Raw genomic sequence first — 15,548 nt, 5'->3', positions numbered from 1 at the left:
TATGCCGAAAAGTTTAAAAGTTTGAGGATCTTTAAATACTGTAAAGTAGGCTTGGTATGTGATTTTAAGGGGAAAAAATAATTTTCAGTCTCAGAAAACGCTATATTATTAAGATACTGTATATCCGCCAATATATCGGTTGTCGGCTTCCAATGTTCAAGAATTATCGATTATCATTGTTGGACAACATTTACATATCAGTGCATCCCTAGTTTAATAGATAGCGTAGCGCACTACGAAGACTCTAAAGGTACAGCTTTAGACTCAACTATACATTTTGAGGTTCGCTAAGGTAAACCTTCTTAAGTGTGACATTAGCAGGTGCTTTCCATGGCGGTGATGCGGAAAAGGTTGATATCGATGCCTCAAGAATCGATTGTTCACTCTACCTTGCGTTATAGAGTGGGTAAAGTATGTTTAAACAAAACAATTTTTATTATAAAGAAACGCTTTAGAAACAATAGAAATTGCATTTATCAGGGCTCACTGAAATAGTGTGTGTCTGTGTGTAATTTTGCAAGTGTCCGATCCTGCACCCTCACGGCCAAACGTTTTCTGTGTTAACCAGCTAAATTAACTGGCTTTTTGGCTTCGCTTGTTTTTGATAGGGCCATTTATATTCTCATAGTTTGCCATCATGTGTTCATGTTCTCCCCGATCGGTGTTGATTCACATTATTGCCGTAAATCACTCATTTGTGTATGTGGATATGTGTCCCATCCAGAATGCCAATCACTGGCGGGACACCTGCAATGGCATGGAAGGCTTGATGTGCCTCCATCAAGTCGTGCCTGGCGAAAGTTATACGTACAGTGCTCAGCGTAAATGAGTACACCCCCTTTGAAAAGTAAAATTTTAAACAATATCTCAATGAACACAAAAACCACTTCCAAAATGTTGACAAGATTAAGTTTAATATAACATCTGTTTAACTTATAGCATGAAAGTAAGGTTAATAATATAACTTAGATTACACATTTTTCAGTTTTACTCAAATTAGGGTGATGCAAAAATCTAGTACTTTGTACTTTGTACTCTAGGACCAAATCTAGTACTTTGTACTCTAGTACCAAATCTAGTACTTTGTACTCTAGTACCAAATCTAGTACTTTGTATGGCCTCCATGATTTTTAATGACAGCACCAAGTCTTCTAAGCATGGAATGAACAAGTTGGCGACATTTTGCCAGATCTATCTTTTTCCATTCTTCAAGAATGACCTCTTTTAGAGATTGGATGCTGGATGGAGAGTGATGCTCAACTTGTCTCTTCAGAATTCCCTGTAGGTGTTCGATTGGGTTCAGATCAGGAGACATACCACATTGGCCACTGAAACACTTTCACCCTGTTCTTCTTCAGAAATCCAACAGTGGCCTTAGGTGTGTGTTTAGGATCATTGTCATCTTGGAAAAGTGCACGACGACCAAGGGCAGGGAGTGATGGTAGCATCTTCTCTTTCAGTATATAGCAGTACATTTGTGAATTCATGATGCCATCAATGAAGTGCAGCTCCCCGACACCAGCAGCACTCATGCAGCCCCACATAAGGACACTGCCACTACCATGTTTCCCTGTAGGCACCATGCATTTTTCTTTGTAAACTTAAATGCAAATTCTTCTGCATGGATTTTTGATTGGTGATCCCCACATATATTAAACTTTATTAAGAACACAGTTGTATGCAAACCCTGGACTCATGATTCACTAACATCTTTCGTCTTTCTCTCCTAATCTCACATACATACACTGTCGCTTATTTCTGTTGCAGAGGGCAACCCTCAGACTGGCTGCGGAAAAGAGAAAGCCATCGATTGAGTGAGCTCAGTTATTTGGAAGTTGGTCTTGGCTCTCAGAGCATCCACCTGGAGTTTGATGAGGGGGCAGCAGCATACACGCTGCTGGTACGGAACAGTGCCCGATGCAAATATTTTTTCAACAAGCTTACAGGCAAGTTCTGTAAATCTTTAGAAGGAAATGAAGTATTCATTTAAAGATAACTTGTAGTGGAGTAGGCGGGGCGAGACCGTGGTTCGAGACCGGTGAGTCATTGTTAAAGAGCTCCAGCTGTGCCCGCACCGCACATATTCACAGATTGTAGAACGATTCAAAGTAGGGAAGGAAGGAGACGGGAACCGGCAAACATTTAAACATTTAATCAAACATAAACAAAAGTAAAAAGACAGCTGACCGCCCCTCACGGTCGACTGCCGGCGAATTCAACATAAATACAAACATAAACATGTTCGGGCCCGGTCCTCTCTTCGACGGTCAGGTCGCTCGTTTCTTTATATGCTCCCGATCTCCTACTTGATTCGAGACCGGTGCGCGCACAGCTGGTGCTCTTTAACAATTACTCACCGGTCTCAAACCACAGTCTCGCCCCGCCTACTCCACTTCAATACCTTAGCCATAACACAATATATTTTTGTCAATATGTCCTTCCACATGGATGCTGGAACTATTGCTTCTCAGAACTTTCATACATAAGATGTTTTAGTCTTATGGAAATTATGCAAACTTAATTATTTTACTCAAATGTTTTCACTTGCACCTTTGTTTTTCACATTTACTTGAAATGGTGCTTTATATGTTGGTTTGTGATGGTTTCGAGCCTCGTCTGAAATCAATCTGTATGTTCACCACATACAGTGACAAAAGGATACAACAGGAGCAAAACAAACATTGACCTGAATTTTAAGAAAGAATGGAAAAATTCTCCAGGGAGAATTGCATAACTTAAACAATAAAACGAAAACTATTATTTTATGTTCTTCATCAGTGTCCTTAAAATAACTTCAAACATTAAGTAAAAATGTGTTTAATGTTAGAATGAATTAAGATGTTTTCTATCATAATAGTAAATTGTGAGATCATAGTAAATAGTTCACCTAAAAATGAAAACTCTTCATTTACTCGCCCTTTTGTCTTTTCAAACCTATATGACTTTTTCCACAGAACACAAAAGAAGCCATTTTGAAGAATGTTCTTAACTGGCCCCAAACACTTGCAGTGGTTTTGTGTCCATAGTCCATCCTACAGAAGTAAATGGGATCTGTGCTGTTGGGTTACCAACTTTCTTCGAAAATATCTTCTTTTGTGTTCTGCAGAAGAAAGAAAGTCGTACAGGTTTGAAATGACAAAAGGGCGAGTAAATGAGGATAGAATTTTTCATTTTTGGGTGATCCATCCCTTTAGCACAGAACACAGCACCAATCTTTTGTTTGCTGTCCCTGTAACTTGAAAAGCCATCCGTGTTTATGAGGTCTGAATGAAAATAACAACGTCTCATTGCCAGGTGTCACTCTTTGTGAACTTCTACAGTGCCTTGTGATACTGTGGTACTCGGCTGTCTCCATGAAAGCGAATTCATGACTCATTACCTTGTTCTTCTTTCTACTTTCCTTTTTACTCCCTAAGCACTTAATGAGATTCTCATTCATTTAACTGTTAGTCATTTAAAGTCTTTAATTAGTTGGCGGTCCAGTCAATACTGGGAATAATACTGCGAAACATAATGTATAATCACATTAAGGTGGAGAAATTCTGCAAATCACTACAGCTCATTGCTTTTGTGCAGACATTGCAAGGGAATTGGCTCCAAAGTCTGACAGCAAACTGAAGGGGATCTCCACCACCCGGCTCAACCCACAGCATCACCTCTGGTATGTCTCTCATTCTTTCTCTTGCTCTCTCTCCCTTAGGATACGAAAGATCCAATGAGATTAGTTACCAATGTGCCACTATATTTGATTGTTGTTATAGATACGCAACATGCGCCCAGTGCATCAACCCAATTCTACAACCTTATTATACCTGCTATTCGTCTTGTTTCTACATTGTATCCTCCTCTCTTTCTTTATAGGCATCTTGTCTGTGAGGAAGCCCAACCATGTGATGAAGAAGACAGCCATCCTCCTTTCCGGTATCTCCTAGCCTTCCTTCAACAAGGTAGGAGTTCAGGGTTCTGAGATTGAGATTACCTGTAACACCCAAGATGGAGCCAGCCAGTGACTACAGCATGTAATAACTTGCCAATGTTTGGAAATTACACAGCATGTTATGCTAAAATGACTAAATGAGTAATATCTGATTCATTAAGACATACTTAGATGTATAAGACTCAATAAAGTGTGAGAACAAAGGTGGGACATTCACCTTCAGGAAATGCATGTTCTTTTCAGTTCCATCAAGTTCTGATTAAGCAAACTAATGCAACCTGTCTTTTTCTTCAGTGATTCATATCAGCTTCCTTAAGATGATTGTAAAATATACTACTGCCGAAGTTTAGATGCATCCTTGCATGTATTAGTATAAGGGCTTGCTAATGTTAGGGCAGTGAATCTCAAACTGTTTTGTTGTAAGGCCCCCTTTGTTTAGAGTTTAACGCTTTGCATTCTCCCCAAACAAAAACATATAATCTTAAACCAAGAATTTTCAAATAACCAAAACAATTTTCAGTTATACAGTGCTGGAACATCAATACTTTTGGTTGGTGGTCTTATTTTTCTCATGTTTGATCTATGGTAAATTTCTTTATTTCATAAAATAAAGGGGGCCATGGCCCCCAGGTTGAGAACCACTGTATTTGGGGCTCTTTTTTAATCATTAGACCAAAACACACCGAAAACAGATTTTTCTTGAAAGTGTGATGAAATTGTGAATGGCTGGTTTGACTTTAAAGAGCCCCAGGACCCAGCTTGCAGCCTGACGTGCCCCGTATTTTTCCCTCAGTTTCTTAAGAGTAATACTTGCTAGTGTTGTCCTTTATAAACAAGGCATTAAAACATATTTAACCAAGCAATGTTTTTTGTTTTTCTCAGATACTCTGGCCTCTGTTAGTGTACTAGCCACCAAGGAAATGCTCTTTCTTCTCGATGAAGACCACCAGTGGTGCAAAAGCCATCCAGAAGGACAAACAAGTAGTGGACAGGTGACCGTTCAGGAAGCTCAGCCAATCAGCTGCGTCAGTTCCGTTCATCTGTTCTCGTCAGATCCCTGCCGAATGGACCTCAAACTTTATGATGAGGTGTGTGGATGCATCTCTCCATCACATGATCAGGGGTCTCCTTTAAAAAATATTTCTTTTATCTGTAGAATGTGCACACGCACAAAAGGAAGATTTTGCATTCGTGAACAAAACAAAAGTTTTCAAATTTATAAAACCATGCATACGCCAGAACCTGCGCATAATTCACTTTATAAATCGCTGTACGTGTATCTCCACCCCATCTCCTCTACCATATAACCATATATGGAGCTTACAACTCCTAGTTAAACTATGCATAATGACTGTACGAGACATGTGCAAGATAAGAGCCAATGGATTTTTCCTCAACCGTTTCCACAATAATATTAAAATGCGTACCTTGAATCAATGTTTTTATTTTGAATAAATATTTATTTACAATATCATTATGTACCTTTTTTGCCAATTAAGCCTATGAGGGACACATACATATTCAAATGTATTATTAAATATATATTAAAGAAGGACTTAGTACATCGATTTTCCAAAGTCGGACATCACTTGATCACAAGCTACTGTATAAAATTACAAAAATTACTATAAATATTACATATACTTAAAAACATAATCCAAAAGAGACACTATTTCGATCTATTTTAAAGCCTTGCTGCTTCAGCACTAAATGTAAGGTAGTGGAAGACACTTCACATTGCTTTTTTGCTGATAAATATCATCTAAAAAACTCACATTACTTTTAAAGAGTCTGTTTGATTTAAATGCCCAGATTTACAAACAGTTTCCAAACCATTAAACTGCCTCTGTCACGATTGACACACATTGACACGCATTAGCAATGAATAGGTGTGGACACAGTTGTTTTTGCAGCTCACCTTATTGCATATACATTTCTAGTTTAGTTTTCAGACAAATATATGGTCCATATGGGAGAATATGTAAATGATTCACTGTGATTAACTAAAATTTGCACTTACTCAACTTATTGGTATGTGCACCATTATTTAACGCCCAAACAAATCATGTGTTAGACCCGCTAAATTGCACTGCATGACCTTGGTAGATTGCATTGGCCATTATCAAAATGATATGTTGCGCTGTGTTTTTTTTTTGTCCGCCTTGTCACTAACTCACCTGCAGAAATGTCCTGTCGCATCAGTGCTTTTTTGAAATTGTGCACTCATGCTGATTTGTCCTGTTTAGTAAATGTGGTTCTTTTTTCATTTTTGACAGATGGTCAAGACAGAAAAGACATGGTCTCTACATGCTGAAGATTCCAAGCTATTGCAAGACTTAGTGGACTGGATAAGAAATCAATGGGAAGCCATGTTTGGAGTTAAACTGGCAACTATCAAGCATTAGCCTTCGTGTGAGAGAAACACTTCTACCTTCCATCATGAAGATTCCTGCCTGGTCATGAACCTGCATACAAACTGTGTCTGACTGTGTTTGTTTAAATGTGGTCGGTCTGCCTCCATTCTGTCCTCACAAGTTACTATCTTTTGGTTATTTCTGCGAATGTCTAAAATGTTGTCTCCTTCAAGAAGATGTATGCAGTGACAATGCTGTACAGAGTGCCTTTTTGGTTTACATCAAGATACAGTCCGACATCTCTTCTTATATATAGCTATGCATGCACAGGCATTTGATATATTTAAGTCTGTTGGAGGTATGAATGTGGGAATTAAGGTGTCTTTTGATCTCAGGGTGAAAGCGTTTTCAGTTCATCCGGGATAATTACGGGTTTACTAGACTGTCGGTGGTATGCCAGGTTAGTTACTAAGACATGTCACTGACCTAAAATACCATCCCATTCCTTAATACTTTGTTCTTGAAAATCTTTAAATGGGTACACTTGCTTCTTGGTGATGAACTTGGACTGTAACTACTTGAACTGACCGATAAAAAAACTGATAAAAATAATTATATTCCAGCACTGAGCGGAAGTAAATGGGAGTAATGGAATGCAGAATAATAATCAAGCAGAAAAAACTAAGATAACTGTGAAGACCAAATAGTTTAGAAGTTAAAACCACTGAATGAAGCGTTAAGTAAGATTTCTGTGCCAGGTCATTTGTGCGACACAGATGTTATGCACTTTTGTTTAAATGTACAAATAAAATCAAGCTTTAGTTTTAAAGCAAAGTGTTATGATTAAAAAGCATACGTTCATTCTAAATGTATTTATTTTAAATTATTCATCTTTGTAATAGTCTCAAAGGGAATTACAAATGTGATATTTTTTGTAGAAATAATAAACATCTTATAACTTCTCACAATGAAACTGCTCCGAAGTTACTTCTGATACGCACTCATTAAAGAGCCAATAACATGACACATGTCTGTTCTCTTCATATCTACATAGGTTGAGTTGCCATGTAGCCTACATGGTAAGAAATGTCCACCTTGTTATACAGAAATCCTTATAGCTTGTAGACAAATAGTACTATATGCTTGATAATTATTCTTGCTTTAGCAGACAATGTGTCCCGTTATCATGTCTGATTCTTGTCTGATTGTTTATTTCTTAAAAAATGTCTAAATTAAAAGCCTGCTTTCCCAAGAACACAAATGTACCACATGGTCCAAAAGTGAAACTTTTGGAACGTAGTAAAATCTCAACATTGAAAATAACGTTGTAATGTTAAAATATGTTCACACTTTAAAATGACTAATAATGAAGAATACATAAATCTGAATTAACAGTCCAACCTGTTACTATTTTATAAGAAGACATGATGAACCATGACAGAGTGGACATACTGAGGTAAATTTGCTGCAACATGGTCTGTAAATAGAATTTACCTCTGTATTTAAATATTGCGGATTTTGTCCATTTGAATAAATCAGGCTATATTCCCTCCATTATCCCATGACAGAGTGGATATGGATGAAAATGATACATACATCTGGACTCACATAGACATCTTAGGGCCATAGTTTGCAATTCTGTGCTTAAACTTACATAAATGTGCAAAAGAATTTTCCCCTATAATTGCTGCAACATGTAGGGACACAATAAATATTCCTGACATGGGATGCGACTGTTAATAATAATATCTTTAATTCATAATGTAAATTATGTAGAATATTTTTCTTGGAAGGTAAATAGCATAAAATATGAATAGTGCAGCAGACCGGGGTGGTTGACACATGAAGAAGCTTTATTTAGTATTTTGGTAACTAGGCTATAAGGTTTTGAGTTCTCACGTTTGTTTCCTATAGTCTAGCATAATAAAACTATAAAATACATTTTAACATCCAGGCAGGGCTCAAATACAAATTAACAGTTGATTCTAAGGAAATGTCAGGACAATGTTATAATGTTTATAATGTTCGCATTGATATTTATAATGTTGAGGCTGGTTGTTATGCGTCTAAATGTTAAAAATAAATTTGGGCCAAAAGGTTTTTATATTGTCGATTCTTCTCATTTACATTTCTCCCTTCTGATGACACCATTTTTTCTTTTCATTGTTTCAGTGTAAAATAGAGTGTAGTGTGACGATTTTTACGATAATGAAAGTGACGCAATAACCGATTAATTAAATGACTGGGAATTAGCTTGTAAATATACAGCTAAAGTTGTAATATGCTTGTGTACCATGTCTGTAACAGATTACATAAAATAATCCGTTTATGATATATCTATCCAGAGCACGGAATAGGATAGGCGAATAAAATGAGCTCATGTTTCAGGTTTAAAGGCCAGGTATGGGCGTCGACCAGTGAAGGTGATCGCGCTGGATCTATGGATATCGGCTTCACGTGGTTTGAGCTCCAAAAACAAACGGGTTAAGGAAAAAAGTAGGTCGTCTATGACTGAACCACAAGTGTCGGAGATTTAATCAAGCATAAGCATCAACAGCTGAGGACAAGAGCACTAGTCACGTCTTAGAGGCAGGTATGTGAACTAGTTTGTTTGTTGTTTCTTGTCTTTTTCAAAGTATAATGGAGCTGCGCCTCTACTGGAGGAACATGTGACTTTAAAGAGTTGTTTGACATCTTCAAAAATGTTCTCAAATGCTCTCAAATGATACAAAGTTTCTGCTTTTTGAAACTTGAGAAAGTTAAACGGGTATCTCGAATAACACGCTTCTGTTGCGAATGCGGATTAAAACACCGTCTCTTATAGTGTGAACTTAAATAGGCGCATATTGTTGTATACTAATAACAATACATTTGATATTTTCTTCGAGTGAGCCCATGTGTTGTTATTATTTTTTCGAATGTCCGCCGGCTAATTGACATTTGTTATATGAAACAATTAACCATATTCGGACAATTCATTTTTTAAAACATTTTTTTAAGTAACAGAAAGGAAAATGAGACCATTAAAGTAGGCTACTGTTTATGAATGAATGGATTAATGAATGAATGAATGAAAAGCTTTATGTCGAACATGTAAAAAATAAAACGGTTCTAGGTTCTAAACAAAACAAAACAAACTTACCATATACATAGGTCTATCCGAAAAGGAGTAGGAAGAAGTAACAGCTTTGAATTACTGGTCAAAAACAGCTATTATGTTAACACACAGCCGTTCCTTTACTGTTAGTGGAGCACATCCATAATTGTTTACATTCCCAGACTTTGGAATGTTTTTTATGTTTTATACATATTTGATGAGGTCTTTTCTAAACCTGTGAAAGCATTGTCTTGACCACAGAATCTTAATCCTTGTTCTTCACATGTCATGACTTGTCATCCTTATCTGTGGAGCAGCAGCCCAAAGATGAGAATGTTGGCTGGCAACAAAAGTTTTCTATCTCAATATGTAACAAACATGACTAGAATTAGTTTTGCGTGTTTGGTTTGATAACATATAAAATGATGTCAAAGTAAATGCCATTATCTTACTGCAACAAAATGTATCTTTGATAAATGTAAGTCTTGTGCATGTCCTGTAAACAGTCTGTGTTAATGCATTTTTCGTAATATGCACAGGTTTCATAGTTTCTGTAAAGCAGAGTAGAGCATTGCGTTGGCATTTTTACAGGTCATAGATGCAAGCCTATAGAACACATACACTGATTGAATGCTCTGTTTTTTATAAAAAGCATGTCAAATGAATTCATGTAAAAGTGGCTTTACATTAGAAGCTCCTTTGGAGGATGAAGATGACATAATAATGTCATCTAATAGCCTTAAAACTCTTAAATATTTTTCTTTGCAGACCTGTCGGTAGATTTGTGTTGTTCACAAGCCTGTAATTTAGAGTCCAAGAGTCTCAAGTCATTTATCTAAGGACAAGTCTCAACAAAGTGTGTTTTACAAGTGTCAGACTCAAGTTTTCCAATAGGACTGTTTAATGCTACCACTTCAAACATAGGCTCCATTAAGTTTGACTACTCACTATTTTGGGGTTGGCTGATATCTCTGAGATAAAACACTGCTGAATATTCACACGTTTATATCAATACTCAATAGTATCTACTAGTGGCCAACAAACGGTATTTTCTTTATCCCAGTACTATTAGTTCCCAGTGGGTAGTTCAGTACTTGCAGCTCAAAAAACATTTGCTTTCATTATAGCATCTCCTGATCGAGTTTGTCTTGACATAGAGCAACAACTTGTTTCTATAGGCCTTACTTGATTCCTTTGGGCCTTCATAATCATTGGTACAGTAATCCAGTAATCCAGTAATTGTAAAGTTTTGATGCTACTTATTCAATAGTAGGCCTACCATTCATTTTAAATGTTGCTTAATACTTTTAATGTTGCTTAATCCAGACTTTCCTTCTGGTTTTGTGTTGGGAAATATCTCAAATCCGAGGTACTTTGAAGGCAGAAGGAGAAAGGGAAAGTTCGTCCAAAAATGAAAATTCTGTCATCATTTACTCACGCTCATTTTATTTCATACCTGTATAAATTACTTTGATCCGATGAACACAAATAAAGATATTTACAAGAATGTTAGTGATTTTCAGTCCCGGGACATCATTGTCTACCATAGTAGGAATAATTAAATGGTTCTCAAAGGTGCCCAAGAATGTTTTTTTTCCAAAATTCTTCAAAATATGTCATTCTGTGTTCAACAGAACAAAACTGAGAACTATGGTAGTGGATGATGTCCCAGAACTGAAAATTGCTAACATTCTTCCAAATATCTTTTTCTGTGTACATTGGAACTGAGAAACGTATACAGGTTTGAAACAACCCGAGGGGGTGTAAGTGATGACAGATTTTTCATTTTTGGATGAACATTTTCGTAAATACTTAGCCACCTCCTAAAATAGTCACAAATTGCAATGAGATTGTTTTGCAAATAACCAGACATTAATAGCTTGTTTGTATTGTACACTGACACCTGCTGGTGTTCTTGCATAATTCAATCTGTTCTGACTGATTTCTCTTCCGAGTTTGATTAAATTAAAGCAACTGTCTTAAAAAAAATGATAGTATTAATCAACTTGTATTATACGGCTGTGCCTTTCTGATCCCACTGTTTCTTACTTTTGCAGAACTGACAGGTCACTTGTGTTGGTGGCAACATGAGTTGGAACTTCCTGACACGCTTGCTAGATGAGATCTCCAAACACTCCACTTTTGTAGGGAAAATCTGGCTCACCCTTCTCATAATATTCCGAATTGTTCTGACAGCAGTGGGCGGTGAGACCATCTACCAAGATGAACAGAACAAGTTTGTGTGCAATACTTTACAACCCGGTTGTGAGAACGTATGTTATGATGCTTTTGCCCCTCTGTCCCACATTCGGTTCTGGGTTTTCCAAGTCATTATGATCACCACACCGTCTATTATGTACCTTGGCTTTGCCATGCACAAAATTGCTCAAATGGCCGATTTTGAATACCGAGCGCGTAAGCACAAGCGGCTGTCTGATGTCCATGGAGACTATGACGAAACTGATGAGATGGGAGAGGAAGTTCCCGTGATCCTGGAGGAGAAAGAGCCTTCTGAGAAGGAAAATAAAGTCAAGACTATTGATAAATCCAACCCTTCAGCCTCTAAACATGATGGCCGCAGGCGCATTAAAAAAGATGGCCTTATGAGGGTATATGTGCTGCATTTGCTCTCTCGAGTTGCCTTCGAGATAGCTTTTCTTTTCGGCCAGTACGTTTTGTATGGTTTTGAAGTGGCACCTTCCTACATTTGCACTCGCAGCCCATGCCCACACACTGTGGACTGCTTTGTGTCGCGACCCACTGAAAAGACCATCTTCCTGGTGATCATGTATGTTGTCAGTTTGCTCTGCTTGGTGTTGACATTCCTGGAAATCATTCATCTCGGAATTGGTGGTTTGAGGGACACTCGTCCCCGTAGATCAGCTACGAGAGTCCAGAAACGTGCACCATCTCATTCTACAATCTCTAACCGCCTTGCCAGTGCCCCACCAAGATATCTCCCCACCCTGAGGAAGGACACCTCTGGCAGGCCGAAGTCACCTGTCCCGGGAGACTCTGGACGGGAGTCATTGGCCGATAATAGCACAAATCATGATATAGAGCGTCTGCGAAGACACCTGAAAATTGCACAGCAATGTCTGGAACAGGTCTATCACTGTGAGGAAGGCGGGGCTTCACAAAGCAAAGGTCTGATGTCAAACAGTATTGCTATTGAACAAAACCGGCTCAACCTAGCCAAGGAGGATCATCTCAGCGATGGAGAGACAGGTTAATAGCAACTCTGTCTTCAGCATCATTTTTACTGGATTTTAAATCCGTTTTTAAGGGATAGTTCACCCCGAAATAAAAATTCTGTTATTCTTTACTCACTTTCAAGTTGTTCAAAATCTGGACGAATGGTTGTAACCAAACCGTTCTTGGACCCCATTGACTGTCATATTAGAAAAAATTACTTTTTATACAAAAATGAAGATATTTTGAAGAATGTAGGACAGCAAACCGTTCCGGTACACCTCTGACTAATTTTTCCTACTATGGTAGTCAATGGGGTCCAAGAACTGTTTGGTTCAAGCATTGCAAACAAATACATTTATACAGGCTTGGAACAACTAGTGTTTGTAATTCATGACATAATTTTCTTTTTTGGGTGAACCATCCCTTTAACTGATTTACTCATTGCTTTTCTCTTTTTTTTAGAGGTTCATGCCTGAAGCACGTTTTCCCATTCATCTGGCTCTCCATTAGACAGAACAACCATAGGATGGGAATTGGAGCGCAATCATTTTCGCAAGATTATGTGTTTGTGTGCATGCGTGCCTGATAATGCATTTTAGAACTTGTTACATACAGTATTAAAAACATAATCAACAGCATTAATGCAGTGAGTCTAAGAAACTTCCATTTTTCATGACAAGAATTGTATCACGTTAGGGAAGGCTCACTCAAAACTGAAAAATCGGTCATCATTTATTCTCCCTATTGTTAATTTAAATCTGTTTGACTTTCTTTTTGCTGAATATTTTGAGGAATATTAATATCGAAACAATGGCGATATCCATTGATTTCTAGTGCAAGTGAATGGAAACCGCCGTTGGCACCGAGTATACTATATAAGTTTCAACGGTTCATTATTGAATTTAAAGCATAAATATATACAGTACTCTGCAAAAATCTTAGGAATGTTAGTATTTTCACCCCAATATTTTCGTTTGGAGGCTGTCTTTGAGACATTCCAGCAGTTCTTTTGGATTTAGTTTGTCTCAGTTTTTACTTTTTCTAGTAATAACAGACATATTTGATGATGGTGGTACCGTATCTCATTTGGAGCACCAGCTACTGGCACACTTCTTGTGTGTACCAAAAACGAACTGGATTATTAGAAATAATTGCTAAATTAATGTTTAAAAATGTAAACTTTACTAAGGTATTTACTACTGCACACCACAACAAAATATGAAAAACTAAAGTGCCCATGACTTTTGCACAGGGCTGTGCGTGTCTAAAAAAATATATAGTCTTTTTACTCCCATTGTGATATATGTTTATGAGGAAGGTATGGTTCAGTTACATTTTTACTTCAACAGTCATTCAGATTTCTCAGCATGGTTACGTTACCTTGATAGAACATCTGTGGTGATGTGGGGGCTCATGAAAGAGTGGATCTGGCAAAGTAATAATCAAAAACAAGTAAAAATGTATTAAACAAACAGAAGAGACGAACTGGAGATATGTCTATAACCAGCTGGACAAAATGAGCAACACAAACCATATTCTTCATAAAAGGATCATTATTCTGATTTTATTTTTACAATTTGATGCAATCAACTGTTAATTCTAAAAATCTGGTTACAATGACACAACATCTAATAAATGTAATGAATAACATAAATCTAATATCATATTTTGTGTTAACAAGTGAGCACAATACATTCGGACATGGACCAGACATGGAAATATGCAGAGCTAGATTTTAAGTCATTGAGATACTTCACCCAAAAATGAAAATTCTGTAATCAGTTACTCACATTCCAGTTGTTCCAAATCTGTCTAAATTTCATTGTTCTGATGAAAACAGAGAAAGATATTTGGAAGAATGCTTTTAACATATTTTGCCCACCATTGACTCCCATAGAACACAAAAGAAGACATTTTGAAGAATGTAGGACAACAAACAGTTCTGGGGCACTTTTGACTACCATTGTATTTTTTCCTTCTATGGTAGTCAATGGGGGGAAAAATCTGTCTGTTCTAAGGATTCTCCCAAATATCATTCTCTGTGTTCATCAGAACAAATACATTTCGACAGGCTTTGGAACTCAAAGGTGAGTAAATGATGACAGAATTTTTATTTTTGGGTGAAATATTCCTTTAATGCAATTTGTCACATTTGCATTGGGTAGTTTTGACATATTTAAATATTATATATATATATATATATATATATATATATATATATATATATATATATATATAATATAGAAGTAATTCAACTTATTAATTGAAATATATTTTGGCCAAAACAATGGGTTATTTTTATATTTATCTTGTATTGTAATTGAACTGTTTTGTAAGGCTTTTAAACCAGGCAGTAACATTGTTTGTGATAAATTTCCACATTTGCCATAAAGATATGTTACCGGCATGTCTAATATTATGTAAGGTTTATTAATCAACATATGGAAAATGAGTCCTTGGTCTGAAAAACAGAACTGTGTATATATTATTAAATGCTGTTTGCCCGTGACATTCAATGTTTTTTGGGGGGGGATTTGATGGAAGTTAATACATTTTGTTCACTAAGTAACAAAAGCAACAGCAATAAAAATATTCTTGTGTTTTGTTATTATATGCATTAAACATACTGTATTGTTTTTTTTTATTGCTTAAGGTTTACACAAAAAGCAATAGGCTTTACACTCATGTAAGGCTTATTTTATATTGTTGACTGCTATTACTTTGGATAAACACTAAGTGGTGTTTGGTTACATTTTTTTACAATTCGTTTAAAAGACTCCAGTCATATCATTGAATTACCAGCTTTTCACTTTACATATAGCAAAAATGAAAATGATGGCATGTGTCGCCATGTTGGAATAACAGCTAAATATTACTCATGTGATATAAATTTGAAAGCAACCACTGTCATACTGACCAGTAAAACAGTAAAAATTAAATGAATGTATTAAATTGTATTTTCTGA

General features: G+C 36.7%; 2 protein-coding genes and 1 long non-coding RNA gene across 5 annotated transcripts in view; 2 read left to right on the top strand and 1 right to left on the bottom strand.

The window, feature by feature from the left end:
• stk11ip (serine/threonine kinase 11 interacting protein) overlaps positions 1–7,315 on the top strand; it is a 20,621-nt gene extending 13,306 nt beyond the window's left edge. For both annotated transcript variants that reach the window (XM_056751641.1, XM_056751640.1), the window contains 5 exons: positions 1,768–1,946; positions 3,577–3,661; positions 3,862–3,947; positions 4,820–5,025; positions 6,214–7,315. In XM_056751641.1, the coding sequence (XP_056607619.1) occupies positions 1,768–1,946; positions 3,577–3,661; positions 3,862–3,947; positions 4,820–5,025; positions 6,214–6,342 (685 nt within the window). In that variant the 3' untranslated portion in view covers positions 6,343–7,315. The remainder of the gene's footprint in view (positions 1–1,767; positions 1,947–3,576; positions 3,662–3,861; positions 3,948–4,819; positions 5,026–6,213) is intronic.
• Positions 3,558–9,610, bottom strand: LOC130425362 (uncharacterized). Its single transcript, XR_008907061.1, has 3 exons — positions 9,434–9,610; positions 3,813–3,979; positions 3,558–3,695 (listed from the first exon to the last, which is right to left on the bottom strand). It is a non-coding gene; the product is annotated as an uncharacterized LOC130425362 (long non-coding RNA).
• On the top strand, positions 8,729–15,548 carry LOC130425360 (gap junction gamma-1 protein-like). Of its 2 annotated transcripts, none has more exons than XM_056751643.1 (3): positions 8,729–8,880; positions 11,446–12,616; positions 13,046–15,548. In XM_056751643.1, the coding sequence occupies exons 2-3, from the start codon at positions 11,476–11,478 to the stop codon at positions 13,057–13,059; spliced, it is 1,155 nt and encodes a 384-aa protein (XP_056607621.1). In that variant the 5' UTR covers positions 8,729–8,880; positions 11,446–11,475; the 3' UTR covers positions 13,060–15,548. The 2 variants fall into 2 exon arrangements, with proteins under 2 accessions (XP_056607621.1, XP_056607620.1); XM_056751642.1 differs by having other exon boundaries at positions 8,729–8,884.

This window comes from Triplophysa dalaica, chromosome 6 (genome assembly GCF_015846415.1).
Source record: "Triplophysa dalaica isolate WHDGS20190420 chromosome 6, ASM1584641v1, whole genome shotgun sequence".
NCBI lineage: Eukaryota > Metazoa > Chordata > Actinopteri > Cypriniformes > Nemacheilidae > Triplophysa > Triplophysa dalaica.
Note: the sequence above shows the minus strand (reverse complement) of the source record. Positions and strands in the feature narration are given on the sequence as shown.